The 20,434-nt window shown below is 40.0% G+C and overlaps 1 protein-coding gene across 1 annotated transcript in view; it reads left to right on the top strand.

Moving 5' to 3' along the window:
* srgap3 (SLIT-ROBO Rho GTPase activating protein 3) overlaps window positions 1–18,248 on the top strand; it is a 53,329-nt gene extending 35,081 nt beyond the window's left edge. Inside the window, exons 7-22 of the mRNA XM_080461996.1 lie at window positions 2,352–2,573; window positions 2,716–2,817; window positions 3,570–3,767; window positions 4,010–4,094; window positions 5,931–5,958; window positions 6,487–6,589; window positions 8,277–8,337; window positions 8,960–9,037; window positions 9,161–9,295; window positions 9,697–9,802; window positions 10,924–11,151; window positions 11,336–11,409; window positions 13,946–14,126; window positions 14,305–14,454; window positions 14,545–14,860; window positions 15,766–18,248. Of these exons, the coding sequence (XP_080318122.1) occupies window positions 2,352–2,573; window positions 2,716–2,817; window positions 3,570–3,767; window positions 4,010–4,094; window positions 5,931–5,958; window positions 6,487–6,589; window positions 8,277–8,337; window positions 8,960–9,037; window positions 9,161–9,295; window positions 9,697–9,802; window positions 10,924–11,151; window positions 11,336–11,409; window positions 13,946–14,126; window positions 14,305–14,454; window positions 14,545–14,860; window positions 15,766–16,212 (2,514 nt within the window). The 3' untranslated portion in view covers window positions 16,213–18,248. The remainder of the gene's footprint in view (window positions 1–2,351; window positions 2,574–2,715; window positions 2,818–3,569; window positions 3,768–4,009; window positions 4,095–5,930; window positions 5,959–6,486; window positions 6,590–8,276; window positions 8,338–8,959; window positions 9,038–9,160; window positions 9,296–9,696; window positions 9,803–10,923; window positions 11,152–11,335; window positions 11,410–13,945; window positions 14,127–14,304; window positions 14,455–14,544; window positions 14,861–15,765) is intronic.
* Window positions 18,249–20,434: the final 2,186 nt, after the last annotated feature.

Raw genomic sequence — 20,434 nt, 5'->3', positions numbered from 1 at the left:
CTTATATTGATTTGGTCTCTGTGAAGCTTTACCACTTAGACAGTTAATAGTGCAAAGTATAGGTGAGGAATGCAGTAAATTGTGGGCTTTTACTTAAACATTAAAGTAGATTTTAATTTTTATTTTTTTTTCTTTGACATTGACAAATGTATTAGCTAATGGCCGAGTTGTCACATTTTTTGCTTGAGGCCAGACCACCACATGGCACTACAATAGCCATGTTGATAGATGTACTTTTTCCAGGTCAGTCATAATAATACATGGATTAATTTGCTAATACTATGAACTTAACTTGTGTGTCACCCTTTGAGATTTAGTGTGATGACAAGTTAAAAAAAAAAAATAGAAACCTGACTTGTAGCTATTTCCTGCTCCTGTCCTGGACAGATTTTATGGATCCAGAGACCGGAAACTCAGAGGTTCATGTTTACCGAGCTGTAGAGAGAGGAATTGTGGACGTGTGCCACATGCAGGCAGAAGGAGGAGAAGCTTTGTTTGCCATGTCAGAGAATTAACTCATCGTGCATTCAACTGGACATTTGCACAGGAAGGAAGCGAGCTTTGTCAGCCAGCATCATGAACTTGAGCATGTAATTTATAACAACCTGTTCATTTTTATTCACTTCTCTTTGGGGAAATTCTGATACTTGAGTTGAATCTGTGGTGTGAGCCCGCCAAAAAGTGTTTCCTCCTATTGTAAAATAAGATTTGCAGAAAGCACTATTATATATAATGAGATATTCAACTCACTATAACTGACTAGTGACCTACAGAAGTGGTTCTTTTTTTCTACAAAAGGATGAGGATTTCATCCAATCTCAGGTTTCACAGTGATGTTCTGGCAAAAAAAGAAAGACAGGAAATTTGAACTGTGAAAAACTGATTTTGGCAACTTTAAAGCAAACAAAAACTCTTGTCCTCGCTGTGTCCTCTGGCGCTTTTACACAAGCGCCTTCGACCACAGGTTGGAAACCACTGGCCTGAACAGTATGGGGAAGGTTTTTGTTTAACAGTGTTTTGTTGCTGTCTGTAAAGGCTTATTAGATGAAATATGTTATGAATTGTTGCTGGTAGAACATGTGTTAACATTTTTTTAATATATGATTATGAAAATAAAATGTGTAAAATCTAAAGAGAATAGTTAAAACCAAAAGGTCATCAAAACTTCCGAGAGCTTCTTTTCTTTAAGCCTGATGCTACAGAAAATAAAATAAATTAAAACTAAACTGTTTTCATTATGTTTTACTTGTTTAAAACAGGCCGACACCCTTCAGTCATTAATCTTCAAACAGTGCCACAAGGCTCAAAGTATTCAAATAACTTTCCCAGGGCTAAAGACAGGTAAAAGAGTGCTGAGAAGCATTTACTTAGTGATATACACAGCTGTCGATTGCCTCAAGCTCCCTCTGAAGCACCTCACTGCCATGCGCTGCCTAATTAGGTTACTTCATACAGCTCTGTGTGATACCACTCTGTAATTATCCCTGGTGTCCTACTGCGCCAGCTCCTGTACTTCTATAAAACTCTTTCCTATTTTTGAAAGGTAACCTGAAGCGGGTCATAATTCAGAATTCAATCCAATAAAAAGGTCGTACAGTGCTGGAAGGTGCTCTGAACAATATACTACGTAGCTCATTTTCTGTCCGTTCATCTTCCACAGAATGTCAGAATGTGTGAGGATGACCCCACCCTATAGAGTAGAACCGCCAAATGCTATATTCCACCCCAAGTAGTAATTTTAGGTTGAATGCGGGAGTTCAGATGTTTCTCACGTTACAACAGAACTAAGCAGCAAAGAGTATTGATGGATTGATATTGCTCTTTACAACTGTTGGATACTTTATATTTTAAATCTCATAAGTCTTTTTATCTAGTCTGCAACTATTGTTGTCACAGTTATGGTTTTGCACTAAAGTGTATTTATAATTTTATTGTGTCTAATGTTAAAGAAATTCAACAAAAGTATTTTAATGAAATAATAGATTCACCCTTCACCTATTTATTTACAAGGCATCCCCCTACCCCCCCCCCCCCCCTTTTTGTTGTTGCTGCAACTTCATGAATCTCTCTGTTGTCTGGCGCAGAGACCTGCCCCAGACTTTTAAAATCACTAAAGCCCCCAGTGGTTAAATGTCTCACCGTTTGCTTTAATGTCGAAGTACTCTCTAGGTTATTTTAAGAGATTAGTTGTGAAAAGTTGAGTCAAAAAGAATTTAGAATTTAATATTTTACATATTTACATGACTTTTAAATGTAGAATATTTGTTGTATTTTTTATATATTTTTCCACACATATGACTCCACTTCTTATCTTAAGTGTTTATCTTATTGATATAATTTTATTATCACAGTGCTGTGATCTGGGCTACCATGCAAGCTTGGCTCGCACCCTCAGGACCTACTTATCTGCCGAGTACAACTTGGAGACATCGCGCCACGAGGGACTGGATATCATAGAGAATGCCGTGGACAACCTGGACTCCCGCAGTGACAAGCACAAGATCATGGATATGCATAACCAGGTGTTCTGTCCTCCCATGCGCTTCGAATACCTGCCACACATGGGGGATGAGGTAAATACAGCGTTATTAAAGAATGCTTTTCTACCACAGCGAAGGAAAGTACTGTTGCACCGTGCAAAGAAACTCCAAACTTTATTTCCTCCTCCCTAACCATTGTCTTTCCTTCTTATTCCCTTCCCCCTGCCCTCCTCAGGTGTGCCAGGTCAGTGCACAGCAGCCGGTCCAGACTGAACTCCTGATGCGCTACCATCAACTGCAGTCGCGCTTAGCAACACTGAAGATTGAAAATGAGGAGGCAAGTATTTATGATCTGCATCTGTCCAGCATCATCAGACCCCTTTCTCCCCCCCCCCAACCCCTTCTCATTTACCCTCGAGCCATCACACCATCCGAGGGCAAATCACCAAGTAGGAGGGCCACATCACCATCTGTTCTCTTTGCAATTACCCTCCGATGACCCCTTGCTCTGCAAGAGCTGAGCATATATTTAGACTGTCACAATGTCAGTCTTGTTTTCTCTGAAGTCATATGTGAAAATGTCTGGTTTTTGATAAAGAAGGGGTGTTAATGGTGGAAAAAAATGAATGGGGCCTGTTTGACTTGCAATAACAATGTCTCTGTCCTCTCTACCTGTAGTTGTGTGTTGAGGTAGATAATGGATGAGCCGCGCCAATCCTGAAGATTAACTTTATCAATCTCTGCTTGAAACACAAATCCAGCTTCAGTAATTGCATGAACAGCCCTCTCTGATGTATACCCAGTGATCTATGCTATCTCTGGACTTGTATTTTGATGATATGCTGATATTGGTTTATTTCAGCAGTCGAATTGTTGTTTTTTCACCAATTTATCAATTTCAATCCATCGATCTTCAGTGTAGATTTACTGAACCTGAACGCAAAAACACAACTCACTTGTAGCTTTGAAAATCTCATCAGTGACTTCAAGTTTTTCAGAGAAAAAAGTCTGTAAACTTTAAGACCAAGTATAAGATAATGTGCATTGTTTGTCATTATCTTTCTGTTATATACCCTCCAAACTACCCAGGTGAGGAAGACCTTGGATGCTACCATGCAAACTTTGCAGGATATGCTGACAGTGGAGGACTTTGATGTGTCGGATGCCTTTCAACACAGCCGCTCCACTGAATCCATCAAGTCTGTGGCCTCCGAGTCCTACATGAGCAAGCTTAATGTAGCCAAAAGGAGGGCCAACCAACAGGAGACGGAAATGTTCTACTTCTCTGTAAGTTTATATTAACTTCAGTGGTCCAAATTGTTAATGGATGGTGGCTATAAACTAGTTTTGTGCTGCATTTTCCGTATCGAACGCTCAGTCATCATTCGTTCTGAGAACAGCAATTAAATTAAAAGTGCTACAAATTGCATTTATGCGGATTCGGGCGACGCTGAATTGTTTGATGAGGCTCATGTCACACTGGATTAGACCTGCTGTGGACTCACTGCTCCCTTCCTCTCTCTGTTCAGAAATTCAAGGAGTACCTAAATGGCAGTAACCTCATCATTAAGCTGCAGGCCAAGCATGACCTACTGAAGCAGACACTGGGTGAAGGTGAGGAGCCTTTGATTTGTTTGAGGTGCCTTTTAATGGTGTGCACATTGACCCAGCGTGCCATCCTGTGATGTTGGCTCACAGAATCCTCTCATAGCTCTGTTCAAATGGTTGGATTCCGATTTACATGGCTTATTTAATGGGCCACAAGAATTCAGGTAGCTGCTAACATTAGGCTTTTTTATTCCCTCTCTGCTCAGTTCCAATACCTAAATTATTATCCAGTCAGTTTCTTTATGGTGTAGACACTGGGAGGCTTTCCATCTCTAGTCTGCAAAAGAAAGGTTTTCCTTGGCTTCCCCTCTTCCCCAGGGGTCCCCTTGTCACCTCAGCCGTGAACAGTTTACGCCCAATCAATCAGCTGGACCAAACCGGGGCCCATTCCTGCAGCTGCTCCTGCATCAGAGGTCCATCTAATAGGAAAGGGCATAAGGTGCAGCCAGCTGAGGCTTTGCTCAGGCAACCTTTGCATATTTATGGGTTTCACACTTGGGATGTATTCATTGCTTAATCATTTATTTAGTTTTCAGGACCTCACTTTGTCCTTGTGATTCCCTCTGAGCTATGTGTCAAACAATCACCTGCATGGTGTTACGGTCATAAACACTCACATTATAGTTCAGTGTCCACATTGGAGCAGCTGAGAGAGTGTATGAACAGAGCATATGGCGTCTCCAGGTACCACCCATGTTTAATTATTTAGGTCATCAATCAGACCCGAGTCGTGCTCATTAGCTCTTTTCCTGTACACTTGAAATAATGTGTTTGTGTGTGTGGTCGTGCGCGCGCACGACAGAGGGAACAAGATGAGAGTGGTGAGCGCCACATGGCGTTTACGTTGTGCTGCATGCATTAATAAAAACATATTGTCAAGCATTGGCAGCAGACAAGATGGCATTAGGATGTCTGCCAGAGGTGTTTACCAAAAATATAGTAATCAGTTTACTTCTTGCAGAAAATTTGATTGCTTTCACGTTCTCTGTTCATAAAATAGATATATTCACGTAAGCTTAAGCTTTCTCAGCTTTGCAGATTTGAATGTTTAAGAATATCAAAGGAGACTTCTCACCCTTGCTTGCAAAACTCTTAATTTTAAGGTTGGTTAACCCAAGGTAGCTTTAGCTCTGTGTCATGATGTTAGGGAATAATGTGCTGTTGTTTCTTCACATCGCTGCTCTGCCAACCTTGCTCTGCTGGAAAGATGTGTTTAGAAATGCCTTCTTTATTTCTTCCACTGGTAAGATGTGCGAAACAAATAATGTTGGATACTTTGGTGTTGTTGAACAATGGCACATTTGTACTGTCAGTTCATAAAGACTTGATCAACTGTGAACTGAAAGCAACTGCACTGTGTGTGGATGTGTTCTCTTTACTTCAGTTAGTCAAAATATAACAATGTAGATGTACAATATGTGCAAGTGTAGTTGGAAGCCCCTGAACAAAAGACTCAGTGAGCCAGCAGAGTCATTGTTCAGTGTCACTACTGATAGACCCCCCCCCCCCCACACACACACACACACACACACACACACACACACCCAGCCCCCCCTTTCCCATCATATAAACAGTGCAGCTGCCACCCCTTTTTCTTTGCTCTTAGGAAGAGGAATACAATCCTACAGGGTTCTCCGTTTCCCCTGAGGTTTCAGTGACGACTGCTCACTGGCTTTGTCCATTGAATGGTGTTAGCACTGCGCTATTCATCTCTGCCTCAATAGCCATGTTGTCTCTGATGAAACCATTCACTGATGCTGGATACTTCCTCCAGTCTGTATAATGTGTGCCATAAAGACACTAGTATATGACATGTTCCCGTTGTGGTTTTTTTTTCCACAGGGGAAAGGGCTGAATGTGGTACAACAAGGTAAGATCACACTACAGTGAACTGTTTTCTCTAATCTGACTTTCGGTCATGATGATTCTGTTTCTTACACTCATTTGTAGTTTAAGTTTATCTGAGTCCACTCCAGATAATAAAAGCTAATATTTTTAATAGTTGCTGGAGAATACTTTTTAGAAATATCATCATTTAAAATATCACCGCCCTTTATGTTGATTCATTCATTCAGTTGTTTATTGCTGTTTATTAGATATTAACAGAATGTACACAAAAACTAGTAATTGTTTTTTTTTTTTTTTTTTTTTTTACAAATTTCAGTTGCGTTATATGAACTATACATATAACTTCAATTATTAGTGTGTTCCTGCCTTTTAATGAGTCAGCGTTTTAACGAAGATAAAGACTTCCTCCAACTTCATCAATTACAGAGCTACACTTTGTTTTGTTGCTCTGTTTTGACAATCGTCTGCTTTATTCCAGATTTTGAGCCCTCATTGGTTTCATAGTTTCACAAAATGTGGTGTTCTTGTTCCCTTTGTCCATCATCCCCAGGCCCCCCACCCTTCCCCCTAAACCACAGAAAATGCGGAAGCCTAGACCGCGCTCCATGTATAACCATAAGCTGTTTAACGGCAATATGGAGACCTTCATCAAGGTACCCTCTAGTGATGCTGTTGTTTGACTGAGCAGCCCCTGTGTGCAGCAGGAGAGGAAGGCGGCTAAAGCTTTCACTCTCATTCTCTTCCTCACTTTAGCCTTCTGTTCCTCCCTTTTCCAGCTGCCCTTAATCATGATATATCGCCTCTGTTTAACCTCTAATCCTCCTTCCTTCTATCGGTCTGCCGGTGTAGACAGACAGAGCAGTAGTCAGCTGTCTCTTTATTTGCCTCCAGAACAATTTAACATTTCTGACTTTCTCTGTGAATCCATTCACTCTTTGGATGACTGAGAAGCAAGAGACTGCAGTGCATCTGCTTTGTACCTCACTGCACCCAATCCTCACCGCACTTCTATATCTTTCCTATCGCCAGCCCCTGTGCTTAGCCGTGTTTAACCTCCAGCGGGGTTATTTGTCATTTGAGCTTTTCTAACTTTGTGCCTCTCTGCCCCCTCTTCCTCTGCTTCTCTGTGCTTTGCTGCTTTCTTTCCCAGAGGAAGAAGGAATGCCCGTACCCGCATTCAGGTACCACTGTTAGACAATATTGGATTCGGATTTACTTGCTATTGCCTGCGCTACAGTTGCATGCTATTAATTTGCACAACTCTGTGAATCTGTTTTTTTTTAACTGTGTTTTGATACGACTCCTGTCCTGTATGTCTGAAATGATTTTGTTCTACAGGCAGGATTTTCACAGTGCGGGAGCCCAAAACCCCAAACTCATTCATCACTTGCTACATCCAAAGAATTGTTTTTAGAATTATGAGATATTGTTTTTAAATGCAGTTAGACATGTTTATTTTTAGAATTCATGGTACAACCAGCCATACATGATGAGATTGTGACTATCTCAGATTGAAAATGGGCAATCACAGCAAAGTGTTTGGTCTTTGGTCATACAGTGAGAGAACTTCCTGGATAGCCATCATTTATGATTGTGTAACATCAAATAGCCTAAGAGAATCTACTGACAGAGTCTCTGGAAAGTGTTACTGCTGTAGCAAGTTACAGCTACTGACCAATAGAAATGCAGCAAAAAATCATGTCAATCAAAGCAAATGCTGCTCGGCTCTAGATTATAATTTGCACATTTCTTAGAGGAAAAACGAAGAACTACATCCTCATTCTTCATCTACTTCCATGCTTGGAATTCCTCTTCACATGAGTGCTACCAGTGCTACCATCATTAAATTCGTTCTTTTTTTTTTTCGGATTTTCCATTGGGATGATGTGCATGGGATGTTGCTATTCTAACAAATTGACGTTAGATCATCACATTAGCTCATGAACTTAAACTAAATCACAGAGTGTATAGGAGATTTCGGCTTGTACTAAAGCTTATGTCATCATTTCAATTTGCCTCCATTACACCTACAATAATTTAGGTTTTTAACAACGTGTGCTTTATGAAGCAAAAACATTTGTTTTAATTCAATAATATTTATGTCCTCCATTCAATTTGAACACCTTTTTGTTTTTTTAAATATCAACATGGAAAGTATTCTGCTAAAAGGCATCGACCCTCCCAGTGCTCTCTGGTGCCCCCAGAGGAAGTTTGCGCCTCACTTTGAAAACCACTGATCTGAAGCAATTAATTCATTGTTTTTCTTTGCTTAGTTCTTTTAAGACACTTGATCTTTGTTGTTATTTATCTTATATTTATTTTTATACAATATCTTTTCAGGATTCAGGCCAACCAATTCCGCTTGTTGTTGAAAGCTGTATCAGATACATCAATCTTTACGGTGAGCCCCATCACATCTTGCTCTCTTGCCTGCTTATTCTGAGTAAGAAATAGGGCAGAAAAAGCACTATGAAGTCCTTTGAAAACCCCCTTTGGCCTCAGAAGGAGTGACAGCAGCTGTTGGATGAGGCAATCTATTTCCACAAATAGCTGCAGGTAGAGAGTTTGACCTGCTCTGCTCTCCAACTCTGCGTCTGAGGCACTCAGCTGCCTCGCAGAGATTTGACAAGCTCATAACAATAGATCACACACACCGAGTTTTGAAAGTCCCATTGGTCTTTGTTTAGTCAGTTCAGCCACCACAACCCTCTTTATAACTCCTCCCTGTCTACCTTCACATCTGTCTTCGGCTCATTGCCGTAGCCCGCGGGTCTTTCCTCTGGATCTGGACCTAATGAAACTGCAGAAAACTGATTAGAACCGTCTAAATGAAACCATATGCTGCAGGCTTACTGAGGGGCCCTCTCCTGGAAAAATACGCATCTCCCTTTATGAGTAGATTACATTTCCTGCTCTGTGTTCTGTGTTACCAGTGGGCTTTGGTGAAACTGGCTTGGGGGTTTGGAGATAATGGCCTCTAACATAACTCTAATAGCAGAAATTCTGGGTTGTACTTCATTTAGGGTTGCAGCAACAGGGCATATTCCGCGTGCCAGGATCACAGGTGGAGGTCAATGACATTAAGAACTCATTTGAGAGGGGTGAGTCAATGTTCTCATTTTTTAATGTCACAAAAACATTTAGAAGATTTGTAACACATTTGGCCATTTTTTTAAGTCCAACAAATGCAACTGCTAAGAGCACACATTTCTCTTCTTAAATAGGCGAAGATCCCTTGATCGATGACCAAAACGAACATGATATAAACTCAGTGGCGGGCGTACTGAAGCTGTACTTCAGAGGGCTTGAGAACCCCCTATTCCCCAAGGAGCGCTTCCTGGACTTCATCTCGACCATCAGTAAGTCAACAGAAAATATTGAAAAGAGGTGTCAGTGGAGTGAATAGAAAAGTGAAAACACACATTGTCTTAGAACATCTGCTTTTGTGAAAAAGAGAAGATTGTGCAGCACATGGAAGCAATCCTGCACAAGCGTTTTCTGGAGACATAACAGAGGGCCAGTAGCAAGATGAGAGTGTGGACGACGTCAGTCTGCCGTGTGCAGATTCACCACAGCATTCACTGCTGGCTCTAAAAGTTTGATCACTCTGTTCAGTGGGGAGGAAATTAAAGTTTCAAATTGCAGTTTTCAGAATCTCAGCGAAATTTTGCTCTGCCATTGTAGCTGTACTGTTTTTTTCAAAGCTGTATTTGCTCTTTCTTAGTAAACCAGAATGCTCTCCACCGACTTTGTGTTTCAGAGCTGGAGTCTGGAGCTGAGAGAGCACATCACATCCAGCAGATCGTTGTGACTCTTCCTCGGACCATCATAATTGTGATGCGATACCTTTTTGCTTTCCTCAATCAGTGAGTGACAGCTTCAACCAATAACACTGTACAGTGTTTTGTATTTACATAATTGTCATGGGGGAAAAAAGGGACATTTAACATAACACACACCTCACATACAAATGTATTTCATATATTGTCTGAATTGAATAAGCAACCCAATGCAGTGTCTATTGCTGCATTTGTCTGCACTCAGCGTATTGGAAGTTATTTACAGGTTTGGAAACTCATACCTCACACCAGTAGTATATCCGTCGCCTGATAATAGATGTTATTAATGGGTGTTTTATGGAGCTCGCCTGCAGAATAAACTGTTTGATTTGATATCCTTCTTTGGTGGAGCCTCCGCAGCTGGGTGGTGCTGCTCAGCTTCACATTGTTGATAGCATGCAGGGATTGTTTTATGACTTCCTCTCGCAGCACTGGGTGGTTTTGTTACCAAGGGTTGGGTTGTGGCATGTGTCCGTTAAGTTGATTTGTTGAAAAGGTTGATTTGCATGCCTTGGAAGCAAATATCTCAGCTGTGCAGTGATGCATGCAAGACTGTAGGTACAGAATAAATTGATTTCAGACTCTTTGATCCTCTGCGCACACAGTACTTTCTTGAAGATCATGAAACTAAAATTATCTTTGATATTTCTTTTTTAAAGTGGAACTGCATGGGTCCCATATATGACTCGCTATTCTGAGTTTTACAAAAGTAGTTTAGATTTTCATGCTAATGTTTAAAAATCCACAAATGCTCAAATCATTCAAAATTCACCCCCAAGAGCCAGTACGGAAAGAAATAGGGTAGAGACCAAAAAAAGAGCTAAAAATGTTGATTTACATTCGGGTTAACTTCAGTCTGAGTGATGGTGACGTAATTATTCTGTGACTGTGCTGAGATCTTTGCCCGTATCTACTGCAACGGTCCAAAATCAGTCCGAATATCTGTACAGTAACCACCAGTCGACATCTTCATATCTTCATAACTATCTAATGTAAACAGTAGTGCAGCTGAACAATATTGACATTCCTGAATTAAAATGTAGCTATCATTCCTCCTAATTACATCTACCGGCCATTGTCTGTCAGTGGATGAAAAGTTAATATACACATGCTCATTCTCATGTATTCTCCCGTGTGCTGTCTGCCAGTCTTTCCCAGTACAGTGATGAGAATATGATGGATCCGTACAATCTAGCTATCTGCTTCGGTCCAACCCTGATGCCCATCCCAGACGGACAGGATCCTGTTGCATGTCAGGCACATGTTAATGAGGCCATCAAGACCATCATTATCCACAATGAAGTTATCTTTCCAAACCAGCATGAGCTGGATGGGCCAGTTTATGAGAAGTGCATGACTGGGGGAGAAGAGTACTGGTAGGTATTCTTATTACATTTTTATGTATATTATGATTTTGTGTATAATGATCTGTCCACCAAAGACAGAACTATGACCTCATTAGCTATATCTGGGCTTATTTATGCTTCTTATTCTTAAAACAAGGCTTGTTATCCTGAATCTACATGTTGATGTGTTTTCACTCTCTGTGTGCCGCTGTAGTGACAGTCCCCACAGCGAGCCAGGAACCATTGATGAAGCTGATAATGGGACTGAACCACACACGAGCGATGAAGGTTAGTATATCTTAATAGGCTGCTTCTTGTCTTTATGAAGGGGTTTTATTATTTGAAGAGTGTGTTTAAAAAAAATTTAAGATTAGTTGTAATTATGTCACTGTTATGCTGTCGGTCAGTCATTAAATTCATTCCAAATTGGAATATTTACCTAAATGAACCGTTGACGATTATTTTCCTCTCTGCCTGAAACAAACATGCTCCTATTCAAACAGAAATATTCTCATTGACTTTACTACAGTAACATTAAAATAAATAGACTTTAGCACTATCATTTAAAAACTCAAATTGAAATGTTTACCCCACTTAAAGTTAAATAAAACCTAAATGGAATAGAAGCTTTTGATTTGAAATCTGAATCAGATAGAGCCTGTGTTTTCCATGAAAAGCAATCCAAATGGAAAATCTCATTGATTCTAGTCCTCAAAGATTGTGCCACAATAAGCAAGTGATCCTCTGATTTTATCTGTGGCACAACCCGATCTATGCCCCTTAACAGCTACATGAATCACCATTAAATTCAGTGCAGAAGACGTTGGTACTGTCAGTAACATGTTACATTTTTAGAGGTTTTTATATAACTGTATAATCCGGCCCAAATCTTAGTTTGTTTATTCATTCGCTTTATAATCAAGATTCCTACCAATTAAAGAGGTTATCACATCCAACACTGGGCGATAGTTAAGACACACCATGGACATGTTACTGGTAAATTACATTGTTAACTTACAAATGCAGATATTTAAACACGTTCACATCCACCCAGAATGCCTATCAATCAAATGTATAAGTTATACAGCTTAGACAGTTGATCCCTGCAAGGCTCTTTGGAAAATCAATTGTCTAAAACTAATGCTATAATCAATATTTTCCCTCTTGAAATTGACTACATGACTGTAGATGACAAGGTGCTCTCAGTTGTACTGAGGTTAAGATCTAGTCTTTGCTTCAGTCTCAAAGACTCAGATATTTCCCTCAGGAGTTGATAGAGACCAATCATGAAGCTGGAAGAAAGCCTTTGAAGATTCGCCATATAATTTGATAATCATATTATTCTTCACACAAGAAGGACCTAACCCAAATTTGAACCTCTTGCTGTGATGCAACAGTGCTAACCACTGAACCACCGTGCCGCTCGACATTCATTTCACACAAAAGTAAGACGTGAAGTGATTTTTGATCTATCTGCGGATGACACAGCCGTAAGAACAGCCTGACCTTTTTCATTTGATTCTTTTGACTGAGAGGTGAGCAAGTTTTGCTCTGCTGCAGCTTCTGATCGCAAAGGCTTATGTGATGTTTGAAGCTGAAGGCGAGTTGAGTAAACAGTATTGGCATGCAGCAGTGCTTCTTTGATCCATGTTTCTGTGTGTGAGTGAGACCCCCCCCTTTCTCTCTCCTCTCCGTGCTCTTTGTTCAGTGTTAGTCAGTAATTCTCCTGGGACTTTCTCCTTTGTGCAGTGTTTCCCCCGTCCTCCTTTGAGCTTTGAACACATAACTGGGTCATACACAAAGGCCAAAACACAGGTAATGCTCAAAACCATTTCCCCGGTGCTGCTGGTGGTGTGCGACCGTAAAACTATCTGTGAGCTTCATCTGTCAGCTGGGTTTATTGATAATGAGCACTGACCTTTCAATATTTTCTCGCTCTCAATTGGAAACAGAACAAAGGCTGGCTGCCTGGTGCAGTCTGTGCTCTTGCTGGCTTTGAGGCTGTTATATAACGTTGTGTCCTGGAGAACTGCGGCCACTGTGTTTTGGGAATGGTTGAGTTTTATTGAAAGGCAAACAAATGCATCTTGTTAGATTATGTGTTTTACCACCTGGAGTACTAATGGAGGCCTGTCTGTTGTCAATAGTTTGAGAAATTTTTTTAACAAAGCTGCATTTCAAATATGTTGTCACTAACTATTATTTTTAGTATTTATTAAAATCACTGTTGAGTTTTCCAACACATTTTTCCAGGACCATAGCAGGAGCCAGAGCTGTCAAACCTTTATTTAATTCACACTGACCCCTGCTGGCCGCCTGCTGGAAAACAGTGTAGACTTATTCCTTTTCTTTTTTTGCAAGATAAAATAATAAAAAATGAAGTTGCCTTAAATTTTCTCATCTTACCATTGCTTTAACTATGACTGTATCTATAATTCCATAATGAAGCACGCCTAATGTTTATTTTATTTTGGATTAAATCAACAGCCTTTACAAGTTTGATGTACCTGAGATGCTTACACCATGAACAGAGATGTAATCTGTTGATTCATTTGAATATAATGCTGTGCTGTGATAAAATAAATAAATTCAAATGTAAGAAATAGGCAAGCATATCGATCTCAGTAGCAGTATCTCTCAAATTAACATCACAAAAGTGGTGAAACGGCAACAGGGCCGTGGCTCAGGACCGATTGCTACTGTAGCTGCACAACTTAATGATTGTTGCGACAGAAATGTGTCCAAAGTTAATTGCAGACCAGGGGGACCTACACAACATCATGTCCTAATGGTATGACTAATTGGTGTATTTTGTGTCTTTCAGAAGTTGAGCAGATTGAGGCCATCGCTAAGTTTGACTATGTGGGCCGGAGTCCCAGGGAGCTGTCATTCAAAAAGGGAGCCTCTCTGCTTCTGTATCATCGAGCGTCTGAAGACTGGTGGGAGGGACGTCACAACGGCGTGGATGGTCTCATCCCCCATCAGTACATCGTTGTACAAGACCTGTATGTAACATATATTTTACCAATTGCTTATCTTTTGATAAGTGTGCTATAATCATTATAATTTTGTTCTACATTTTAATTGTGTGTACAATTATTATTTGTTGTGCATTGTTACTGCAGGTATCTATGTAGACTACATGTGTAACTTGCACTCACTTCAGCTTCTTCACTCTTTCAGGGATGATGCTTTCTCAGATAACCTGAGTCAGAAGGCAGACAGCGAGGCAAGCAGTGGACCATTGCTCGATGACAAGGGTTCATCCAAAAATGATGTTCCATCTCCATGCGAGCAATCGCCTGATTACAACTTTGGAGGAGTCATGGGGAGGTGGATACAATTAGAATGAATTTATTTATAAGTGTGAAGGTTTCTTAGATGTTGTATAGGATTTTCTCAACGGTTCTTATATGTCCATAGGGTTAGACTACGATCTGATGGTGCTGCAATACCTCGTCGCAGGAGTGGTACAGACACCCACAGTCCAACTCGGGGGTCAGACACACCACCTCGGGCTGCAGCGTGCCCCAGCAGCCCTCACAAGGTGTCCATCAACAAGAGTCGCATGGAGAGCCCAGAAAAAAGGCGGCTCGGTACGTTTGGCAGTGCAGGCAGTATCAACTACCTAGACCGGAAAGCCTATCCTGAGGGCCACCCACTGAGACCGGGGCCCGGAGCCACCCGGCACAGCAGCCTCGGGGACCACAAATCACTGGAGGCTGAGGCTCTGGCTGAGGTAAGGCTTTGCCACAAATCTTTAGTATGTTTTATTGCTTTGGTTCATTTGTTACTATAAAATTTTTGATTTTTTCATTTATTTTTCATTAATTTTCATGTATTTGTCTTCCAGCTGTTTGTCTGTCCAGTAATTAGCTCTAATGTTAGATTGTATCTTGTCTTAAAAGGGAAAATATTCATTGAGAGTATGCACTAGCAGTTCATTAAATCGGGAATGGTTTTGTATGAATGTAAAACAAGGTTGGACAATGAAATAGAAGTTGTCACCTATTTTGCATCAGACCAAACAAAGTGTGCTACACGTCTAGAATACAGACGGGGTGTGTTTTGGTGAGCAGAGCAAGGCTCCCTGCTGCAGCTGGGACCTGGAATAAATGTCAAGGCTGAATTGCCTCGCGGTGATAGGCACACCTGAGCGACACTGAGGCCAAGCATCAATAACATGCTGAAGAGCACAGAGGAGAGCGTCTTCAAGTTCTACTCATCAACTAATGGCTGCAGCTGTCACTGTGGCTTCTACATGTGAAATATAATAATATAATTTTTTTTTAAACTGTCGAAGTATGGCAGTCTATCACAGGAATTCTAATTTGAATATAGTAAACTATCATTTCAAATGATTATTTCACACACCGTTGTTTGGCTTCTGGGATATTTAGCGGATAGCACAGACATTAGCCGTTTGATTTTAAGTGGCTATAAGGTATTGGAGTACAGACTACATCCGCTTGTGATGCGACAGCCTTTACATCGAGCTACATGATATAATACAGTTCTAATTTTAAAAAGACCATTATCAATATCAACTCAAGATGGAAACATGTCATTTGTCCCATTATGAGATAACCTCTAACTTGGCTGTTGTTCTTGAGAATTCTCACCTCCTCATCCCCATCTCTACAGGACATAGAGAAAACCATGACCACAGCGCTCCACGAGCTGCGCGAACTGGAGCGTCAGAATACCGTCAAACAAGCCCCTGACGTGGTGTTGGACACCCTGGAGCCCATGAAGAACCCCGTCAGCTCAGAGCCTGGCAGTCCACTGCACACCATTATGATCCGTGATCCAGATGCAGCCATGCGCCGCAGCAGCAGCTCTACCTCTGAAATGATGACCACCTTCAAACCCGCCCTCTCCGCCCGGCTGGTTGGGGCTCAGCTGCGACCCCCACCCATGAGGCCGGTTCGCCCGCCTCCCACGCAGCATCGCTCAAGCAGCTCCAGCTCCTCAGGGGTTGGCAGTCCTGCTGTGACTCCCACCGAGAAGATGTTTCCGAGTAACAATACATCAGCCGGCTCAAACCTGAATATTTCTGGTGATGGTGGAGATAAGTCTGGTACCATGTAGCAAAGGTGGAGTGTGCAAGGTTAGTGCAAAGTGACAAAAGAAAAAAAAAACAGCTTATGGGAGTAGGTGCTGAGGTGTGGAAGACAGATAGGGATATTCCCGTCTCTGCTTTCTGCTTGACTTGATTCATACATTCAGGGTGTTTCCAAAGTATGTCACAATGATGATAAAGTGGGAGATGAAACTGTGTAAAGGTGTGAGTGTAAAGCTGGGCTCTCTTAGAAAACTTGATTTCGCCACTGTAAATGTGTACAGGAATATGTGTCTTTCTGTTTTACCTCAGTTTCAACAAAAAGAGAGACACACCGAATGCAAGTGAAGCAATACTTGTGTGTCATTTGGTTTCCGCCCATCGCAGTCAGTCCAGACGATATTTGGGTCACTTCTGTTCATTAAACCTCACATTAACTAGTTTAGGCAGTGTTTACCTTTTGGCCACAGACCTTATGGCTGCACATGCCGACTTACTTGAAGTCACCATATTTTCATTGGAATTATAATTCATGGATTGTTTTTCAACAAAATAACGTTATGGTGACACGTAGTTCTGCATGCAGGTATCGGGGGAAAAAACAAGACAAATATCGAAGATTCTTGCTACGACTGAGAGGAGAGGTGTGATGATGATCACGATTTTTTAACCTCTGTAAAGATTTTATATTAGTTTGAAGCCTTATTCACAAGGGTGAGAAGTATAGGAGGAAAACTAAAATTCAGTATGACATGTTCTAGTATTTGACAATATAATATCGTCTATCATGAAGTGTCCAAACCGTTCTAAGAAAAAGCAAGCATCTGGCGAAGCATCTTGGCATGAAAATGATCATTAAAACTCTTACACAATATTAATCGGTACTAAAACAAAAGCAAGTCTTCCCCTCGCATCATGCACGGTTGACCAGTGGGCAGACTGAACATGGCTTCCTCCATGATCCTTCTATGTACTGTATATGAACTGCAGAAGACTATTGCACCAAGTAATGTAGGAATCCTGTGGTAAGCTTGTAAATAAAAAAAAAATAGCTAGTAATTTATAAGTGTTAATTGTGTACAGGTTAATACAAAAAAGGTAAACGGTCAGTGTGAATGGCACTTGTATTGAGCATAAACCATCTGTATCATCTCCAGTAAACAAACACCGTTCAGTTGTAAAATAGAGTGAAAAACATTTACCATGTCATGTGTGCTTAGAATGCATTTTGTAATTTTACTGTAAAAAAAAACAACCTGATTGCTGTTGAGCTGAACACAAAGGCTGAATTTAGTTTAAAAAAAAGTTGTTTTTTTTACCATCATGGTGCAATTTGCGAAACTTCAAGTATTTCCTTTGCTAGTTTCACTGGTCAGTTTTAGTATTACTGAAAGAAAGTGAAATGTAACCTCTCACGGTTCCTGTTCAAACGCTGAAAACTACTGTTTGTAACATCCTGTTATCAGAGCAGTCTTCTTCCTTTCTGCCTTTAACTATGCTGAGACTGTAGAAACTTCTTCTTTCATGAGCGTAAAAGTAATCAAGAACATTTCCGTGTTTGTATCTACTGTACACCTTGTCATTCTGACAGAATTAGTCTAGAAGCCTGCAGCAGTAAGGATACCTCTGTATCCCAAAGAACCTGCTCTGCTCTGCATGTTTTGCGCTGTAATGTGCAACTCATATTACGTCACACTCGGTGGCTGTATGTGGTGCCTTGCCTTGGTGAAACGCACAAATTATTTCAACATTGGATTATTTTTTTTATTTTTATTTTTTAAATAAACTGGCCTTAAGGTTTATCAAGTTGAGAATATTGAATTAAGCCACTCGAATAAAAGTTTCTGAAATAAAAGTGAATGACAAATATTACTGCCTGATTGAGCAAAAATAATATACTAAATAACTTAAATGCATGTAAATCAGGCACTGATTCCAAGGCCAATTACAAATACATGCTGTACCTTCAAATATCTGCTTGTTGGCAATGTATTGTTTACTTTTTTAACAGATGTATCAATGTTTATGAAATGAGGATGATCAAGATTAAAGAGCTGACTCAGCCAAAAAAAGCAAAAAAAAAGCAATATAGCATTTAAAGCAACATCTACATCCTCTGCTGGTTCGTGGTGGTACTGTCACCACTTGCAGGCATTATGAATATTATCTAGAGCTGATATTACAATGCCGAAATTCATTCAGAGTTCTCATCGTCTCATAGTCCTGATTACAATTTTGCATCTGTGTGAATCTATGAAGGTATTGTGACAAAACAAGCATTGAGTTATTAAAAAAAGCACACAATTGTAAAGGTGAAATCGTCATTTATTTAACTAGATTTCATTTTATAATTTATAGACACTTAAGTGTAAGTGTAGCAGGCAATTTGAGTGCCTTTTGTGCACAACGTCAATTTTTATTAGACTTATTATTATTTTTACATTTTTTAACTGTATTATGTTGCCTATAAGTTAAACTGATGTTGCCTTTTAATCGCAAGTTTTTTTCTGCTTCTTATTTTCTTTTAAACCAACCATCCCTCCTGAAACGCAAAAGACTCATCAAGAACTGAGTTTGTCTGGTTGAACCATAAAGAATTCAAGTGGAAGTGACTACTGTATCCATGATCTACTGAATATGTTCAGTTGAAAAATCTCCGAATTTTCTTGTCATATTCTTTTGTTTCCCCTGTGAACTGGTGTGCTGTAGTTTAGTCTTTCATTCTTGTCATTTAGCTCCTTACATTTCGGAGATAAAATCATTGCAGAAGCTGAAGTGACACTCGATGTGGAGGTCATAAGGCACGCGGGCTCATTGTCCCTCTGTGTGACGCTACACTGATGTTTTCTCTCTTGGAATATGTGCTGTGATGGGTTACACTGTTTGTCCGCAGGCGTGAGATGACCGTACATTATTATTCAAAAAGTACATGGCAGTGAGAGAGCAGAATGAGACCCCGCTGGGTGTGAGTTGCTGTCAAACTGTTTACTTTCTCTTTAATTGTTTGTCTATTGATGCTGTTTGTTGATGAGTGTCTGAGTGGTTGAAACCTGTGCTGTAATGTACATCAGAACACTGACTGGAGCGTGAAATCTCCTGTCTCCAAATAAAACCATTATTGCTCTGTGATTTGGATTTTTTTTTTAGTTTTGTGTGTGTGTGTGTGTGTGTGTGTGTGTGTGTGTGTGTGTGTGTGTGTGTGTGTGTGTGTGTGATATAGACATAACTTTGCATCACTGGTAGGCCAAAATATTCACATGTACCAAAACACTCTAGATTTAACTAAAGAAGTCCAACAGTCTTGACTGTATTATGGATCATCTCATAAATTCAACAGCCTCTTACTATATTCAAAAGTTAATTGTTAAATAGCTTGCTCAGTCATGATCTGCTTATTGGACTCATACTTTCAATAATTGATGATTAATTAACCCAATTATCTGAACGTTTTACGCCTATTTCGTCACCATTAACTGTTTAACATGCCTACTTCTCCTAACACCATCACATAGACTGTTTATTATATCTACAAAATTCAAACAGGCTCTTCACTGCATGAGATGATTAGAATCATTCATTGAAGCTGTGACACCAAAATTAATTGTCAGAATCTCATCAATCCCAACGTCTTCACTTTAGTTCAAGTTTAGATGATCGTATCAGTGACAATAATTGATTGAATTAAGAACAGTAGTTTTTTCATGCAGACTTCAATGGTTTTAATAAATGATTAATTGATTAAGGAACATTCACCAAATTGTTTTGATTATTAATTTATTGCTACAGTATACTGGGTGTGGGTGGTTATTGTGTTTTTTCAATCGACATTCTTCAGGTCAGAAAACAAAAGGTAACTTTGCTGTTTGTTTGTTTTTGATATATGGAAGATGTAATAAGGGGAAGCAGGTTAAAGCTCTTTGGAACAGAAGAGGCTTATATTTACAAAAGGCCAAAGGGGTTTCCACAAAAGATGTAAAAAGAATAAATTTCAATTGAGAGAAATAGTTATAAAATCGATTTGAAATTAACATGCTGGTATTTGTATCGTGCGTATTCATAGTGCGGTGTAGTTTAAGGAATAATTTATTTCATCCTACAGTATTTAAACCTTACAAAAGATAAAAAATGAATCAACCTTTTAAATTTCTAACATTAAATTGGAGACAGCCATCACCTAGAAGCCCTGGTTGATGCAATTCATTTAATGGCCACATGATGGTGAAACTGCAGCAGAGGAGCCTGTCTGCTTAA

The sequence above is a fragment of the Lipophrys pholis genome, assembly GCF_963383615.2.
Source record: "Lipophrys pholis genome assembly, chromosome: 4".
NCBI classification, from domain to species: Eukaryota; Metazoa; Chordata; class Actinopteri; order Blenniiformes; family Blenniidae; genus Lipophrys; species Lipophrys pholis.
Note: the sequence above shows the minus strand (reverse complement) of the source record. Positions and strands in the feature narration are given on the sequence as shown.